Source organism: Pleurodeles waltl, chromosome 3_1, assembly GCF_031143425.1.
Source record: "Pleurodeles waltl isolate 20211129_DDA chromosome 3_1, aPleWal1.hap1.20221129, whole genome shotgun sequence".
NCBI lineage: Eukaryota > Metazoa > Chordata > Amphibia > Caudata > Salamandridae > Pleurodeles > Pleurodeles waltl.
In genome coordinates, this window is record NC_090440.1 from 831,706,811 (window position 1) to 831,724,622 (window position 17,812).

General features: G+C 48.8%; 1 protein-coding gene across 1 annotated transcript in view; it reads left to right on the plus strand.

Moving 5' to 3' along the window:
• Positions 1-17,812, plus strand: part of LOC138284670 (CD276 antigen homolog) — a 177,267-nt gene that overhangs the window by 31,078 nt on the left and 128,377 nt on the right. Inside the window, exon 3 of the mRNA XM_069223738.1 lies at positions 9,623-9,934. Coding sequence (XP_069079839.1) covers positions 9,623-9,934 — 312 coding nt within the window. The remainder of the gene's footprint in view (positions 1-9,622; positions 9,935-17,812) is intronic.

The following is a 17,812-nucleotide window of genomic DNA, read 5'->3' on the forward strand; positions in this document are numbered from 1 at the left end:
TTTAAAAATGTCTTTTCACCAATAGAACTTGTTGGCTCGGACATGAAGTATTGTACTGTTATAAATAAGGTATGCTAAATTATTGACTCCGATTCTGGATCCACAAATGTAATGCAGCACAGGTTTAGACAACAACAACACAATGTGTTCTTTGATTCATGTGATAGAGTAGATAGGTATACAGTATATGTATATAGCTATATAGTTATATATCTATTTAGTAAGATTAAGCTATCTTTAGAAAAAGATTACTGGGCACAATGCTGAGCAGGCTTCTCTGTACTCAGCATCAATATTGACAAAACAATTCCTCAGAGACCTTGCCCCTGCAAAATAAAGCCTGTTGTAGTATACTTTATTCCAGTATGAAATGCATTCTCTCCCCTTCCTTTGGATAAACAACTATATATATATCTATAGCGCCATTCACAGCACCACCAGTGGTCTGGAAACACACCGGCAAACTACACTGCTTTGGATGAAATATATATGTATGTAGGAAAGTGCCACTGTAGCCATAGGTAACTGTATGAGGCTGGCCTGGCTTATAGTGGGTACCTAGTGATACTTACACCTTCTACCAGGTCCAGTTATCCCTGATTAGTAGTGTTCTAGCAGCTTATGCTGATAGAGGTAGTTATAGCGGAGCAGCTTAGGCTGAACTAGGAGACATGTAAAGCTCCTACTATACCACTTATGATATAGTGCTATATGATATAAGAATCACAATACTCAGAGTTACTAAAAATAAAGGTACTTTATTTTAGTGACAATATGCCAAAAGTATCTCAGAGGATATACTCCCTTAGGAGGTGAGTAGCATACGCAAAATATACACACAAACCAAAATCAGGTAAGTAGACAGTTAGAAAAGTAGTGCAAACACTGTAGAATACATTAGGATGCAATAGGCCTAGGGGCAACAGAAACCATATACTAAGAAAGTGGAATGCGAACCACTTAGGGACCCCTGGCCTAGTGTAGTGTGTAGAGGGTCGCTAGGAGTGTAAGAAAACACTAAGAGTGTCCAAGATACCACCCCAAGACCCTGAAAAGTAGGAGTAAAGTGACCCTACTTCCCCAGAAACACACTAAGGTCGTGATAGGAGATTCTGCAAAGACCACAACTGACTGCAAAGCACTGAAGAAGGATTCCTTGACCTGAGGACCTGTAAAGGAAGGGGACCAAGTCCAAGAGTCACGAAAGTGTCCGGGGGGGAGGGGGCAGGAGCCCACTAAACCCTGGATGAATGTGCAAAATGGTTGCCTCCAGGTCAAAGAAGCTGAAGATTCTGCAACAAAGGAAGGTGCCACAAACTTCTCCTTTGCATCCTCCAGCACGCTGTGGGACATCTTCTGTGCAGAGTTGTTTCTTTGGAGAAAGACCGTAAACAAGCCTTGCTAGCTGCAAAGGTCACAGTTGAAGAAAAAGGGTGCTGCCCGGGCCCAGGAAGGACCAGGAGGTCGCCACTTGGAAGAGGAAACAGAGGGGACCCTCAGCAACACAGAGCCCATGCACAAGAAGGCAGCACTGGCAGAAGTACTTGAACACGGGTTAAAGAAAACTGAGCATGGCAGTCGTCTCAATTCTACAAAGGAGGGTCCCACAAAGCTGGTGGTCAACTCAGTGAGTTGAGCAATGCAGGACGGAGTGCTGGGGACCTGGGCTGTGCTGTGCACGAAGGACTCCTTGCAAAAGTGCACAGAAGCCCTAGCAGCTGCACTTCACGCAGTACACAGGATTACTGTCTGGCAAGTGGAGGCAAGGACTTACTTCTACAAAATTTGGACAGGAAGGGCCACTGGACTGCAAGAGACACTTGGATCCAGCTCCTGTGTTCCAGGGACCACGCTCGTCAAGATGAGAGGGGACCCAGAGAACCATTGAAGCTGAAGTTTGGTGCCTGAGTTAGCAGGGGGAGCATTCCGTCGACCCACTGGAGATTTCTTTTAGGCTTCCAGTGCAGGGTGAAGGCAGACAGCCCCCAGAGCATGCACCACCAGGAAACAGTCAAGAAAGCTGGCAGGATTAGGCGCTACAATGTCGCTGGTAGTCTTCTTGCTATTTTCCTGCGGTTTTGCAGGCATCCTGGAGTAGTCAGCGGTCGATCCTTGGCAGAAGATGAAGAGGGAAGTGCAGAGGAACCCTGGTGAGCTCTTGCATTCGTTATCTGATGAGAAACCCACAGGAGAGACCGCAAAAAGCCCTCAGAGGAGGATTGGCTACAGGGAGAGGTAAGCACCTATCAGGAGGGGTCTCTGACGTCACCTGCTGGCACTGGCCACTCAGAGGTCTCCATTGTGCCCTCACACCTCTGCATTCAAGATGGCAGAGGTCTAGGACACACTGGAGGAGCTCTGGGCACCACCCCAGGGGTGGTGATGGACGGGGGAGTGGTCACTCCCCTTTCCTTTGTCCAGTTTCATGCCAGAGCAGGGCCTGGGGGTTTCCTGAACCGGTGTAGACTGGTTTATGCAAGGAGGGCACCATCTCTGCCCTTCAAAGCATTTCCAGAGGCCTGGAGAGGCTAGTCCTCTGAGGCCCTTAACACCTATTTCCAAAGGGAGCGGGTGTAACACCCTCTCTGAGGAAATCCTTTGTTCTGCCTTCCTGGGACTGGGCTGCCCAGACCAGGAGGGCAGAACCCTGTCTGAGGGTAGGCAACAAAAGTAGCTGCAGTGAAAACCCCAGAGAGCTGGTTTGGCAGTACCCAGGTTCCATGCTGAAGCCCTGGGGATGCATTGGATTGCACCCCAATACCAGATTTGGCATGGGGGGACAATTCCATGATCTTAGACATGTTACATGGCCATATTCGGAGTTAACATTGTGAAGCTACATATAGGTATTGACCTATATGTAGTGCACGCCTGTAATGGTATCCCCGCACTCAAAGTCCAGGGAAATTGCCCTGAACCATGTGAGGGCACCTTGGCTAGTGCCAGGGTGCCCTCATGCAGTAACTTTTCACCTAACCTTCACCAAGTGAGGGTTAGACATAAAGGAGACTTATAACTTACTTAAGTGTAGTGTAAAATGGCTGTGAAATAACATGAACGTTATTTCACTCAGGCTGCAGTGGCAGTCCTGTTTAAGAATTTTCTGAGCTCCCTATGGGTGGCATAAGAAATGCTGCAGCCCATAGGGATCTCCTGGAACCCAAATACCCTGGGTACCTAGGTACCATATAATAGGGAATTATAAGGGTGTTCCAGTGTGCCAATTAGAATTGGTAAAAATTACTTGTGGCCTATAATGACAATTTTGAAGGCAGAGCCTCAGTGATACAGTTAGTTTGTAGTCTGAATGTGTGTCCCTGTGTAGTGACTATGTGCACTGGGGTCCTGGCTAGCAGGATCCCAGTGAGACAGGCAAAAACAAAATGACATACAAGTAAAAATTGGGGTAACATGCCAGGCAAGATGGTACTTTCCTACAACATAGGATAGTGCAAACAATAGGAAATGCTATGGAATGCAATATTATATGGTTTGTGTTGCCCCTAGACCTATTTTCGTCTAAGAAAGTGGAATGTGAATCACAAATTCCCCCCCTAGAAAAGTGTAGTGAATTGCTGGGAGAGTAAGAAAACCACAAAGGTCAGTACCCCACCCCAGAGCCCAGGAAAGTAGGAGTATTTTAAAGTACTGCAAGTTTCCTTAGGACACACTACAAGTTATGATCAGAATTATTGCAAGAACCATGCAAGGCTGCAAACAACAACTGGTGGATTCCTGGACCTGAAGACCTGCAAAGAGAGATTAAACCAAGTCAAGAAGTCGGAAGAAGTTTCAGGAAGGACAGGAGCCCCTACCAACCTAGAAGAGGGTGCAATCGAAGAGTCCCTGGTTGGACGAAGACAGCAGAAATGCACCAAAGAAAGATGGCTGTGGGTTCCTGCATGATGCAATGGATATCCCACAAAGAGATGTTGGATGCAGGCGAATTTCGGCACTGGATGTGTCAAACAAGCCTTGGTTCAAGTAAAGTCGCGTCTTGCACTGCCTGGACCCAGGAAAGACCTGGGGGCCTCAACTTGGACTGAGGAGGCAGAGGGGGTTCCCAACACTGGAGGGAACCCACAGATGACCAGAGAGCACCCACGGAAGTCCCAGGACATGTGGACAAAGAAGGTGCTAATTGCGGTTGTTGTAGCACTACAAAAGAAGGTCCCACGCCGCCATTGGACAATTCAGCTAGTTGAGCATCACAGGATAGAGTGCTGGGTGACCTGGGCCAGGCTGTGTGCACTATTTGCACTAATCCTTCGTGCAGAGGCCTCAGGAGGGGAAGATGAAATGGTGCACAGGGATACTGTCGCAATCGGGGAAGGCAAGCTCATACCTCCTCCAAATTTGAACAGCAGGACCTTAGGACAGTCTTTGTTGAAGGGGTCCACCACCTGAGTTCCAAGGAGCACGCTCGTCACCAGGAGAGGAGTCCAAGAGAACCGGTCGTTGACTTAGAGTCACTTCCCTGCTCTTGCAGATACCTTCTGTCACTCCACGGGAGAATTCTTCAGTCCTTCTGGAGCAGGGTGAAGATAAGGAGTCTCCAGAGCATGCACACCGTGGAAACTGCTGCAGTTGCTGGGTGGAGCTGAAGTTGCAGAAGAAAGTAGCCCTTCTGGATTTTTTTGCTGTTACAGTAGTTCTTGGAGCAGTCTGCGGTCGATCCGAGGTCAGAGGAGAAAGTAGGAGTTGCAGAGGATTCCTGCTGGAAACTTTCAAGTAGAATATGAAGAGAAACCCACAGGAGAGACCTTAAATAACCCTGAGAGGGGGATTGGCTACCTTATTAGGTGTGGACATATCAGGAGGGGTCTCTGACGTCACCTGCTGGCACTAGCCACTCAGAGGCCACCAGAGTGTCCCCAAACCTTGGAAAATAAGATGGCTGAAGTCTGGGACCCACTGGAGAAGCTCTGTGCACCACCCCTGGGGTGGTTATGGACAGGAGAGTGGTCACCAAGATGGTTCTTTCCTACACTCCCCTAGACCAAGAAATCAGATTCATCGGAACAGAAGACAGCACCAAAGAACCCGACATGACAAGAACAGAGGACCTGCTGCACCAGAAGAGGCTCCAAGACCCCTGCTTGCTACTCCAGAGTCCCGACAATCACCACTGCGGAGGAGCTGACCACTGGACTGACCTCAAGAGACCCCAAGGACCTCCAAGCTTAGCAATTAGCCTGAAATCCCCCTCCTGTGTGAAGGCACCACTCAAGAAGCAAAGAAACCTGCAAAGAACCAGCAAATTGGTGAGGGTCACTTCCCCAACCAGCTGATATCTCCACAACCGGAAGTCACAGCCAGACCCGACAACACACCAACAGCACCCCGGATGAGTCCTACAAGTGTGCCAATAGCCCAGGTACTAGTCAGTGTGAGGACACCACCAAAAGCAGCTCACTGAGAGCTGCAACTGGACCAGGAGGAAGCCCCAGGGGAGGGATTTCAGAGACACCCTGGACCTCCCACCAGAGCTTCCTCATCATCCTGCAAGGCCCCCGAAGAAGACTTACCTCCAGCTTCAAAGGGTTCCATTGTGCACAGCATCCAAGATGTCCAACTCGTCCTGCATCCGGCCTCCCTGAGCCCTGCATTGCGTAACCTGCTGTGTGCCCCAGGTCCCTAACCCCTTGCAACCTCAACAGCCCAAGGGGACCCAAAGGCACTACCTTTAAACCTGTAAAGCAGCTCCTTTTCCAGGTAGCCCCTCCAAGTGACCCTGTGCCAAGAGACTTTCCAGCACTGTTCCCGGCGGAACCAGGAGCTGCCCGAGACTCTTCAGCTGGCACAGTGTGCCCACCAACCTTATGTACCATATGGAAGGACACCTAGAAAAATGTATATAAAATCACACAGGTGAGTTACCAGTCTCTTCTTTTGCAGGATGTTCCTTAATTACGCACAGAAAGACTAACTTTATTAAAACTTTGAAAAATCATAACTCAAAACGTACGTAGACATTTTGGTCTTAAAAATTATATAAAAGTCTGAGATATTTATATAAATTCTGGGTTCGAGTTATTCATTGAGTATGTGTGGTGCATGATTTGATTTGTGAGTACATCAAATGCTTAGCACATCTCCTGGATTAGCCTAACTGCTCAACCAGCTACCTTAAAAATTGGAGCATTTGGTTTCCAGAGATAAAAATTAGACCACCTATGTGTGGTTGCCTGGACCCCGTCCACAGTGTGCCTAGTTTTGCACACTACAAAGAGGGCCAGCCTCCTACAGCGAGTGCCACCTTGGAAACTCCAGCATGTGAAATAGCTGTCATTGCACGTTCACTGCAGAGGCAAACAGATCTAAGCAAGGCTCTCCCCACTGCTAAAAGAGACCTTACAACACCTCTGGATGGAGACCCGATTTGTGATAGACTATGCATTGATGGTTCAGTTTGTCAGCTCTGGCCTTCAGAGAGCCCACCAGATGTTGAACCACCAGTGAAATGCCCTGGAGTTCCAGCCATGTCCAAAGGCAAAGAGCCTCTTGATAGATGGTCCACGACCCTATTCCGCCATGCATGTTGCCATTCCACATAGTGGTGGTGTTGTTGGTGAACACCTGCACCACTTTCCCTTTGAGAGAGGGAAGGAATGGTTTCAATGCAAGTCGGTTTGCCCGGAGCTCAAAAAAGGTTGATGTGGAGCCCGGACTCCGTCAGAGACCAGAGGCCTCTGATCTCTGCCTCTTCCTTGTGGCAGTTCCATCCTAGGAGTGGCACATCTGTCACTACTGAGAGATCTGGTTGGGGAAGGGAGAGAGATCTGCCTCTGACCCAATCTGGATCAATAGCCACTACTTCAGATCTAGTGCAGTCCCTTACAAGGTCTGGACCATGTCGCAGAGATTCCCTTGATGCTGCGCCCACTGGAACTTCAGGTCCCACTGCAGAGCCTGCATATGCCACCTGGCATTTTGACCAGCAGGATGCAGGAAGCCATGAGGCCCGTGCAGCCTCAATGTCATTCTCATCGAAACCCAGGATAGAGGCTGAAACGTTGGGATCATAGCCTAAATAGCCTGGACTCACTTTAAAGAAGGATAAGCCCAAAACTGCAGGGTCTCCAGAACAGCCCTGATGAAAGGGAGCATCTGAGAGGGAGTCAGGTGTGATTTCAGCATGTTTATAGTGAACCCCAGCGAATGCAGTAGGCTCGCCGTAGTCTGGAGGTGGGAGACGACAGCCTGGGGTGAGTTCGCCTTCAACAGCCTGTCATCGAGGCAGGGAAAGACTAACTTGTGCAGATGAGGTGCAACCACTACCATCACTTTTGTCAACACCTGAGGGGCGCTGGTAAGGCTGAAGGGGAGCACGGTTAACTGAAAGTGCTCATGACCTACCACTTATCGCAAGTAATGTCTGTGGGCCCGCAGGACAGGAATGTGAAAATTGGCATTCTGCAAATCCAACGATACCATCCAGTCTACAGTGTGCAGGGCAGACAGGACCTGAACTAGACCTTCTCCTTCCTGAGGAAGAGATTAAAGGATCAGAGATCTAGGATAGGGTGATGGCCCTTGTCCTTTTCGGGCACCAGAAAGTAGCAGGAATAACAACCATCACCTACTTCTGGAGCAGGGACCCTCTATATGGCTTCCTTGGCCAAGAGAGCCTTGACTTCCTTGTAGAGAAGTGCCAAATGATTCTCCTACAGATGATTGAATGATGGTGACATGGTCGGAGGAGAAGTCTTGAAGGGGAGGGAGTAGGCCCTTCGGACAATTTGCAACACTCAGCTGTCCATGGTGATTGATTCCCAGTGGGGCAGGTGATGGCGAATCCTGCCTCCAACTGGTCCAGGATGTTCTAACGGATTAGGAAGGCTTGGAAGCAGTGGAGGGCATGGGTGGTGGACTGGGTGGACCGCTGGCTCCATGATTCATGAGCATGTGGGATCCCACAGCTGCGCAGAGGGTGTGAAGCATGTGTGGATCTGTGGCTGGGTGGAAATAAACATGGCTGGGTGCCCCTTCCGTAGCCACAAAAGGGGCAAAAAGCATACTATGGGGGGCGAGGAACAGCTATGAGGCCAAGGGACCAAGCCGTAGCCCGGGAATCCTTAAAGTGCTCGAGCGCTGAGCCTGCATTGTCTCTGAAGAGACAGGTGCCATCAAAGGGCATGTCCATTAGAGATTGCTGGACATCCCCTGAAAAGCCACATGTCCTCAACCTGGTGTGACACTTCAAGGCCACTGTTGATACAACCGATCTACCTAGTGAGTTGGTCGTGCCCAGTCCACAATGAATAATTAACTTTGCTGCATCTCTCCCATTAGTAACAGCTTGGGAGATACCGCCTGGGCCACCTCCGGTACTCGAGGCAGCACCTGTGTGACTGTATCCAAGTGAGTATGGGAGTATTGGCCCAAAAGGAATGCGGTGTTTACGGACCACAGCGCTAGACTGGGGAAAGAAAACAATTTAATCCCAAAGTTATCCAGTCTTTTTGATTCCCTATCCGGGGAGCAGAAGGGAATGCGCCAAAAGAAGAAGAAGCCTGAATCACAAGGCTCTCAGGCGTAGGATGTTGGGTCAGGAATTTTGGGTCGTTTGGCAAAAGGCCAATGGCAGCAGGCAACCGTCCTATTCACACGAGCCCCTGTGCTGGGTTTGGACCAGGTACCCAGTAGGACATCCGGAGGTCAGGTTAGTCCTGACCTCAACAGAAGGAAGCTGGAAGTCCAAAATCTCAGCAGCCCTTCTTGCCACCATGGAGTAAGAAGCTCCCTCCTCTGTAGCCACAGTAGGGGGATAAAGCATGACAGCCTCAGGAGAGGTATCTAGTCCGCTAGTATCACCCAAATCCTGAACTCAGTGTAGAGGGGTCGCAGGACCCTTTGGAATACCAGCTTGACATGGCCTATCCCCATATCCATATCATAGAAAGAAGGGTCAGAGTTCGCCCTGGGCCCAGAAGAGCCCATGGAAAACTGAATCAGTGTTGAGCAATGCTTGTTCGGCTCGCCGGGGATAAGCATAGGATCGACGTCGATTGCGGGCCCAACCAATGTCAGGAGCATTGACGTCTGTCCCAATGCCAGGCGCCGGTACAGATTCAAGAGCGGATCCAGAGGCGCCCCCCGGAGTCGAGGCCGAAGCCGTCGGCATGGAACCTGAGGGGGCCCTTACCGACGCTCCTGGGTCCGAAAGTGCAGAGGATGGGTTTATCTGCCCAAAGATGAGGCGCGTGGCCTCATAACAGAAAGTCGGGTAGGCACGGAGCCGACCTAAATACAGGTTAGTCTACCTTCGGAGCCTATGTTACATCAATGGAGCAATTATTCTTTTTATATGAGCCTTGGAAGGAAAGAAGTATTTATTGGTATCGAAGGCTGTACTATGATTGTTTGTAGTAAGGTTCAACTTTGAGCTCCATTATCACAGTTTACAATCTGTATAAGCATCCAAATTATTTAGAATTGGTTAATGATTGCATTTTAGAAGTACTGGGCTCAGTCCTTAGGAACTGAGAGCATTCTCGCTAACACCCCATTATTTAGCTATTACTGAAAACAATTATCATTGCATTTCTTAATTTAGGTTTGTCAAGATAACACGAACTATGGATCCTTCAAACTAATTGTTACGGCTTTTTTCACACAGCTCAACCAATATCAAGCCTGTTACCCAAAGAGGTTGAAGTTCAAATTGGAACAGAAAAGTCTGTCTCCTGTCGCATGGAAGGATTTTATCCACAAGCTTTTGAGATAAGTTGGTGGACAAGCAAATATGGTGTGATCTCAGAAGATACCTGCACTGGATATCCTGAGAAGAACCAAGACGGCACCTATAATGTGACAAGCTATTTAAGACTGCAGCCATCTATTGAAGACAATAAAAACATATACACATGTATTGTGCAGCACAGGTCATTGTCTGTGCCATTAATGCTGAACACCACTTTGACAGTTAAAGGTAAGATGCACTAAGATAGAACTAAATTATGGAGCTTTAAGAGCCCAATTGTGCAAGTCACCACAGATGCTGCAGAAAGAATTGTAATGTCTAAAAACACTATGTGAGGAATGTGGTTTAATATGTGAATTCTCACAGTGTCATTGATTCCAAGAGTTTGTCAGGCCTGTTTGCAAAGCCATTGACAAAGCCTGACAACTTAAACCTGGGTAGCTGTGGCTTCAAGCAAAAGAACAAGTGCAAAAGTACCAAATTAGCCGAATACGAAATCTGACACCAATTTATAAAAATAACTTTTTAAAAACTTTTTAGACACCCATATAAACAAAATCCACCGAGGGGTTTGGGAGATATGAATTATTGACCAAATAATAAACCACAGTAGTTGCCAATGCTTGTTTGCAATTTGAATGAAAAGCATTGATTTGTCATTATTTTGAAAACTTTTGTAAAGGTAAGCACTACTACTCCAGCCCAGTCTGGGTGACCAACTCAGGCTTGGCAGGACAGTTACCTTGCAGTCAGATTATTTTGGCAAGGAGCGAGTCACAATGGCCAGTCTCCAGTCCAGTTTCAGGATCTATGGGCCATTATCCATAGACTTTAATAAAGTGGTCCAAATGCAAGGGGTATAGGATCTTGAATGTGCTGAAAGATGCGGAGGATGCTAGTCCGGTGACTGGGGTCTTCCTAGGGCCACCCCTCAGTCCATGAACATGGTGAGATGATTCTGGCCACAGGGATTTGATGTACCTCGATGTCCGGTCAAAACACAGTTTTCACTGGTCTCCAAGTTACAGCAAAACCAGCAGTTTCCTTTAAATGTTCACCACAGATGGACTTAAACTGCACTCTGATGACTCTCCTGGTTCCAGCAGACTTCGGTGCAACTTTTGAGCATCCCCAATGAACCACACCGGCTGCCACGGTGGTAACGACCGCCAGGCTGGAGACAACTGTCTCCAGCCCAGCAGCCGTCACTAGTCCGCCTGCGGGATCATGACCCCTCATACCGCCATGGATTTCGTGGTTTTTGAACCGCCACAAAAACCATGGCGGTAGGCACTATCAGTGCCAGGGAATTCGTTCCCTGGCACTGATAGGGGTCTCACCCTCCCAAGAGTCTACCTCCAACACCCACGACCACCCCTTAAAGGGGGTAGGGCCCCCTCCCCTGCCCCACCCCGACCTCCATGGGCCCCTCCAGACATACCCCCACGCACAAACCACACACACATACAGGCACACATACATGCACACATGTTACATCCCCACTACACACATCACACTCCCCGCAAACATACAGGCACCCACACACCCCCGCTAAACACTCACACTCACACCCCCATTCACGCACACACCACATAACACCTCCCCACCCCCATCGGACGATCACCTTACCTGCCTCAGTGGTCCTCCGGGAGGGAACGGGTTCCATGGGGGCTGCTCCGCTGACACCACCCCATCACCAGAACACCGCCACGCCGAATACTGGCACATCATTTGGTGGGCGGTGTTCTGATGATGTGGCGGTGACGGAGGAGCAACCTCCATCCACCGCTGTCCGCCAGTATGGCAGCTCTCTGACCAGAAAATGGCGGAGGGTCACCACCAGTCATAATATGGTTGGCGAAAGACCGCCAACACTGGTGGTCTTCGGTCCGGCAGGACCTCCCAGTCTTTAGTGAAGACCGCTGAGGCCAGAATGAGGGCCTTAGTGTCTCAGCCTACGCTTCGGCAGTTAGGTTATCTTGGCTACCAACTTGCCAAGGCAGCATCTTCAGCTTTTGGAGTCACATCTTCTGTTTAAGTTACAAGACCACAAGATTCAGTTGACTAACTTAGCTGAGCCCCAGACAGGAAGACTTTTCTTACAGCAGGGCACCCCAGGCACAATCCTCTCTTTGCTAGTCCAAGAAACACAGGTGCCATCCCATTATAGGTGCAGCCTCTCTTTGCCCGGTCTAGGAAACAGCAGGGCCGTCCTTCTTTTGTCCTCTCTTCAGTGAAGATGTGATGTCAGTTCTGGGTCCAGGGGTGCCAGCTTTTGTACCCATGACTGGCCCTCAGGGGATGCAGCGGCTATTCGCTACCACGTCCCCTTCTGCCGGACGACAGCTTTCTGCAATGTGTTACCTCTAGCTATGTTTGAATGTTATATTCAGCCTACTTCCAAGTTGGCAAAACCCCTCTCTGTATGGCGCTCTGAAGCACACACTACAAGTATGGCTACTTAAGAACTACACACCCATGGGAAAACTGGTTTGGCAACAGTTTCTCCCTCTCTGTCTCCAAATCCAACCTGATTAACAGAAAAAAAAGAGAAGCACCTCTTGTGTGCATTCACCATTTGCCCTTCAAAGGCAGGTTCCCCTTTGATGTTCACCTTTTGGCCCCACACCTTGTTTGACCTTCCTGCAAGGGAAAGATGAAACCTCTTCCAAAAGGTGGCCCTTGTGTTCCTTTTTAAGTCGTTCACACCTCTTCCCAGGTGGTCATAAGGCTGTCTTGTGGCTAACAATGAATAAACTGTCACAGGAAAACTTTAACTTTGCACAAGAGAGTGGCAGCTTTTTAAACTTATCTTGGGCATCAAGCCGGGTTCAAGGTATCACACTAATTGATGCATTAAAGTATCAACTTTAGCTGTTTCATTCAGAAGATAGCAAAGCTGTTTTGTCAACGTGTAACCCTGTATTCGCAAATGGGGCTACTACCCTTTGTATGGTAAAAAGAGCAATATGGTGTTTTTATTGGTATGCCATGTAAAAACCTGTTTCACCTTTAAACACATAAAACCCTTCCTTAGGGATCGATAGGCCTGCCTTAGAGGTAACATATATAATAAAAAGGAAGGTTTGGACTTTATCATTAGTTTAAATAGCCAAGTTGTGATTTTTTTTTAAGAAGTACACCTCTGCGCCATTAGGTGGTGTCCATCGGCTTTGCATCAGTCATCTGCATAGTGTGCACTGCATATGACATTGTGGGACCTTTATAGGAGTCACCTTTCCACGCTAGAAGAGCAGAGCCATGAAGAACAGTGACCACTGGTGAGTCAAACCTAGAAAATGAAAGGGAAGACCCTGTGTAGGAAAGTACCATCTTTCCAGCATGGTTACCCCCTCTTTTTGCCTGTTGTCAGTGTGTTTAGACTGTAGTTCACTGGGATAGTGCTAACCAGGACCCCAATGTCTGGGCTCACTCCCCTAATTTTCGTTGCTGGTACCATTTTTACAACCACGATTGGCATACTGGTGCCTCTATGTAATTCCCTGGTATATGGTACTTTGGTACCCGGGGCATTGGCACACCAGGAGTCTCCCATGGGCTGCAGCATGTCTTATGACACACATGGGAGCCCATGCAAACTGTGCCTACAGGCCTGCCATTGCAGTCTGCTTGAAATGGTGCATGCACCTTTCACTTTAGATACAAGGCTTGCCCTAAACCCTGGACACTGCACTTACACACTATAAGTCACCCCTCTAGCAGGCCCTTCAGCCCAAGAGCAGGGTGAATGCCCCTAAGTGTGAGGATTCCATTGCATTAACAGGGTACCCCTACATACCTCTGACTCCAGTTCTTGGGCTTTGTAATTGTGGGGAGGCCATCTTAAGGTATATAGTGGACAATGGTCAACACAAGCAGTCCAACTACATAATGGCTTCTCCGAACCTAGGCATATTTGGAATCGGTGTAGTTGCATTATTCCAACATGTTTGATACCAGAGCTAGTTGCATGATCCCCAGTATTCTGAGGGTTCCTTAGAGGATCCCCGAATTCTGACTATGCAGCCTTAAGGTGTCTGTTTGCCAGCCCACACTGCTGCCAACTCCAGATACTGTTCTGCCTCCTGCTGGTGAGCCTGGCCAAGCAGAGCAAGGCAGAACAATGGATTTCCTGCAAGGGAGAGGCGTGACCCTCCCTGTGTTCGAGGAGTCTAAGGGGTAGGATGAGGTTGCCTCTCAGCACCACTTTTGAAGGACACATTTGGTGCCCTTCTTGCATAATCCTGCTTGCACCAGTTCAGGAACTCCCACTTACCGTTCTGGTGCGAAACTGCACAAATGACAGGGAAGAAACCACCCCCCTGTCCAGCGCCTTCCATAGGGAGGTGCACAGAGCTCTGCCAGGTGGCTGGTTGATTGTGCCATCTTGGAAACAAGATAGATGGTCCCTGATGGCCTCTGTCTGACTGGTTAGGCCACATAGCTGATGTTCACCCCAGGGAGTGTCCAACCCCATTTTTGGTTTACCTTAGGGCTCCCCCAGAATCGTTGAGCAAGACTGTACAAGGAACTCTCTGCAAGACATTCTGCTCCTGTGTAGGAAACTGGCCTGGTGTGTGGTGGGTTTCCCCAAGGTACTTACACCAGGTCCAGGTATCCCTTCTTAGTGTAGTGTAGGCAGTGTCTAGAAGCCAGGCTCTCTAGAGGTTGTGGTGGATGACCAGCTAAGGCTTATCTAGGAGACATGCAAAGCTCATGCAATACCACTGTAGTCACACAGCACTTAAACACATGAAAGAAAGCACTCAGTTGTACAAAAATGAAGGTACTTTTTGGAACAAATCCCCAAAAATACTAGACACTTACCTCCTAAGGGTGGGTTACCTAATACACTAAGTATATACACTAGTAATCAGAAACAGGCATAGAAAAGGTTAGACAACAGAGCAAATAGCAATAACCAATAGTGACCCTAGGGGGAACACAAACCATATACTAAAAAAATGGAATGTGAACAAGGTACCCCCACCTAGATAAGTAAAATGCATAGAGGGGAACTGGGAGTACTAGAGACCCATAGAGGTAGGTAACACAGTACCCCCAGTGACCAGGAATTCAGGAGTAAATCATTGGATTTTCCCCAAACCACACAAAAAGAGGAAACGAAGAAAACAAAGACACCCAGAGAAGACTGCACGAAAACCAGCGGTGGATTCCTGAAGAGTCCTTCCTTCAGGAAAGCAGCTTGTCTGGTCCTGAAGCTTCCAGTCACAGTTCTGGAGGCCAGAAGTCAAAGCAGAAGTCGCAGAGGAGTCCTGCTGGAATCTTGCAAGACGAATCTCAGAAACCGAAAGAGGTGAGGGGCAGCAGAAAGGCCAAGGGACGAGCCTGTAGCCCGAGTCCTTGAATCTCTCAAAGGCCGTCCATAAGAGACTTTTGCACATCCCCCGAAAAACCAGAAGTATGCACCCAGGCGTGGCATCTCAAGGCCATCCGTTGTAGCAACTGATCTGCCCAGAGAGTCGATTTTGTCCAGCCCACATCGGCCCATGAACTTTGCAGCATCTCTCCCATCGATGACAGCTTGTGAGACAATATCTCAGTGATACGACCGGCATCTGTGCGGATCTGTGAATGGATCCGGAGGGGACCTCGGTGGGCAGAGCTGAAGCCGCCAGCCCAGAACCCGAAGGCCCCTCGACCGAACCCCTTGGGCCCAAAGGCGCCGTTTCGGGATCGGTCTGCCTAAAATGAGGCACATGGCCTCATAAAACTCCTTTAATTGGGCAGGGGTCGCTCCGGCTCCCAGAAATTCGGGGATGTGCGGAGTGGACCCAGGAGCAGGTTCCAAAGACAGAGGCCTTGAGCATCTACACTCCTCTTGCATTGCATCAGCTGATTGACAGGGTGAAGTCGAAGGACTGCTTTGATTTCTTCTTACCTGTGCCAGAAGACTTGGAGGAAGAAGACTGGTGGTGTCTCCACAAGCGGTCTCAAGACCTTCCCCTTGAGCGAGACCGGGACCTATGCAGAGTCCAGTGCCGGGCCGCCATGAGCTTGAGGGACCGCTCCCTCAAGGCCTTCGGGTGCATGTCCCACCACTCGGAGCACACCTTCGGGTTGTGGTCGCACTCCGTGCACCACAGACAGACCCGATGCAGATCCGTCACTGACATCACGTGATGACAGCCCTTGCACAGTTTGAGACTGGTCTTGGGAACATCTCGACGCACCAAAAGATCACCAAAAAACTCAACAAAATGGTCAAACTGGATCAAAAAGAGACCAGGGTAGCTCTCTCTGGATCAACGTGTGGCACAGAAAGAAAATAACTGACGTCACTGTGCTGAGGTGGCATCTATGTACTACTCCTGATGTCATCACAGTGACTACGACGCCAACGACGCCACCTACCACTGGGCAAGGGTATTGCTCGAAGAAAAAATCTCTGGATCCCGTCTGACTCCTGGGGGAAATTCTAAGGTAAGGAATCTTCAACTAGAAGTCTCTACCAGATAACGGGTGCATGCATCTGTTTCATGCAGGCTGCAATGGCAGTCCTGCAGAACCCTTTGCATGGGCTCCCTATGGGTGGCAGAATAACTGCGGCAGCCCATAGGGATCCCCTGGACCCTGGGTAGCTAGGTACCATATCCTAGGGACTTACAGTATGCTTATTGTATGAAGAAACGGTTAGTAGTAACCAAATTTAGAGGAGAGAGCATAGACACTGGGGTCTTGGTTAGCAGGATCCCACTGAAAACAGTCAAACACACTGACAAACAGGCTGAAAAGTGAGGTAACCAAGCTAGAAAGAGGCTACTTTCCTACAACCTGGCCTCTGGAACCACTGCTAGTCTGCTTTGGATCCAAAGTTCAAGATACTTACCTTCGATAACGATATTATCTGGTAGAGACATATTCTTGTTGCAGATTGTGAGAAAGTAGCCTCTTTCTAGCATGGTGACCCCCATTTTTGGCTCGTTTGTCAGTGTCTTGACTGTATCACTGGGATCCTGCTAGTCAGGACCCCAGTGCTTATGGTTTGTGGCCTACTTGTCAGCATGTTTCACTGTTTTGTCAGTATGCTTGACTGTGTCACTGGGTTCCTGCCAACCAGGACCCCAGTGCCAATGCTCTCTCTGTTCCCAAATTTGTCCTTACATACTGGTAACCCAGTATTTCATCCCAAATTGGCATACTGGTGCCCCCTTATAAGTCCCTAGTATATGGTATCTAGGTACCCAGGGCATTGGGGTTCCAGGGGATCCATAAGGCCTGCAGCATTACTTTTGCAACCCATAAGGAGCCCATGCAAAGGCTTCTACAGGACTGCCATTCCAACCTGTGTAAAATGGTGCATGCTCCCTTTCACAGCCATTTTCACTGCACCTGGTCACTTAGAGTCACCTATATGTCAGGCCTTCAGACCCTGAAGGCTGGGTGGAACGTACCTGTGTGTGAGGGCACCCCTGCACTAGCAGAGGTGCCCCCACATCATCCAGGAGCATTTTCTCAGACTTCATGAATGCAGGGACGCCATTTTATGCGTGCTCTGGACAGAGGTCAATACCTATGTCCAGCTACACAATAGTAACTCCGGATATGGCCATGTAAGGTGTCTAATACCTGGGAATTGTACCTTAATACTGATTCTAGTATTGGTTGCACAATCCCATGCACTCTGGGGGCTCCACAGTGGAACCCTAGTACTGCCATACCAGCCTTCTGAGGTTTTCCAGGCAGCCCCAGCTGCTGCCACCTCACAGACCGGTTTCTGCCTGTGGAGGCTGGCCTCATTTGTAGTGGGCACCTAAGGTACTTACACCTTAAACAAGGTCCAGTTATCCCTTATTAGTGGAATGTAGGCAGTGTCTAGCAGCTTAGGCTGTCTAGGGGTAGCTGTAGCAGAGCAGCCAAGGCTGAACTAGGAGACATGCAAAGCTCCTGCAATACCACTATAGTTACACAGTACTTATACAAAATAAAAGACAATACTCAGTGTTACCAAAAATGAAGGTACTTCATTTTAGTGACACAAAGCCCAAAATATCTTAGAGGCAATACTCCTTTTGGAGATAAGTACTATACTCAATATATACACTAGTAACCAAAATCAGTAAGTAAACAGTCATAGAATAGTGA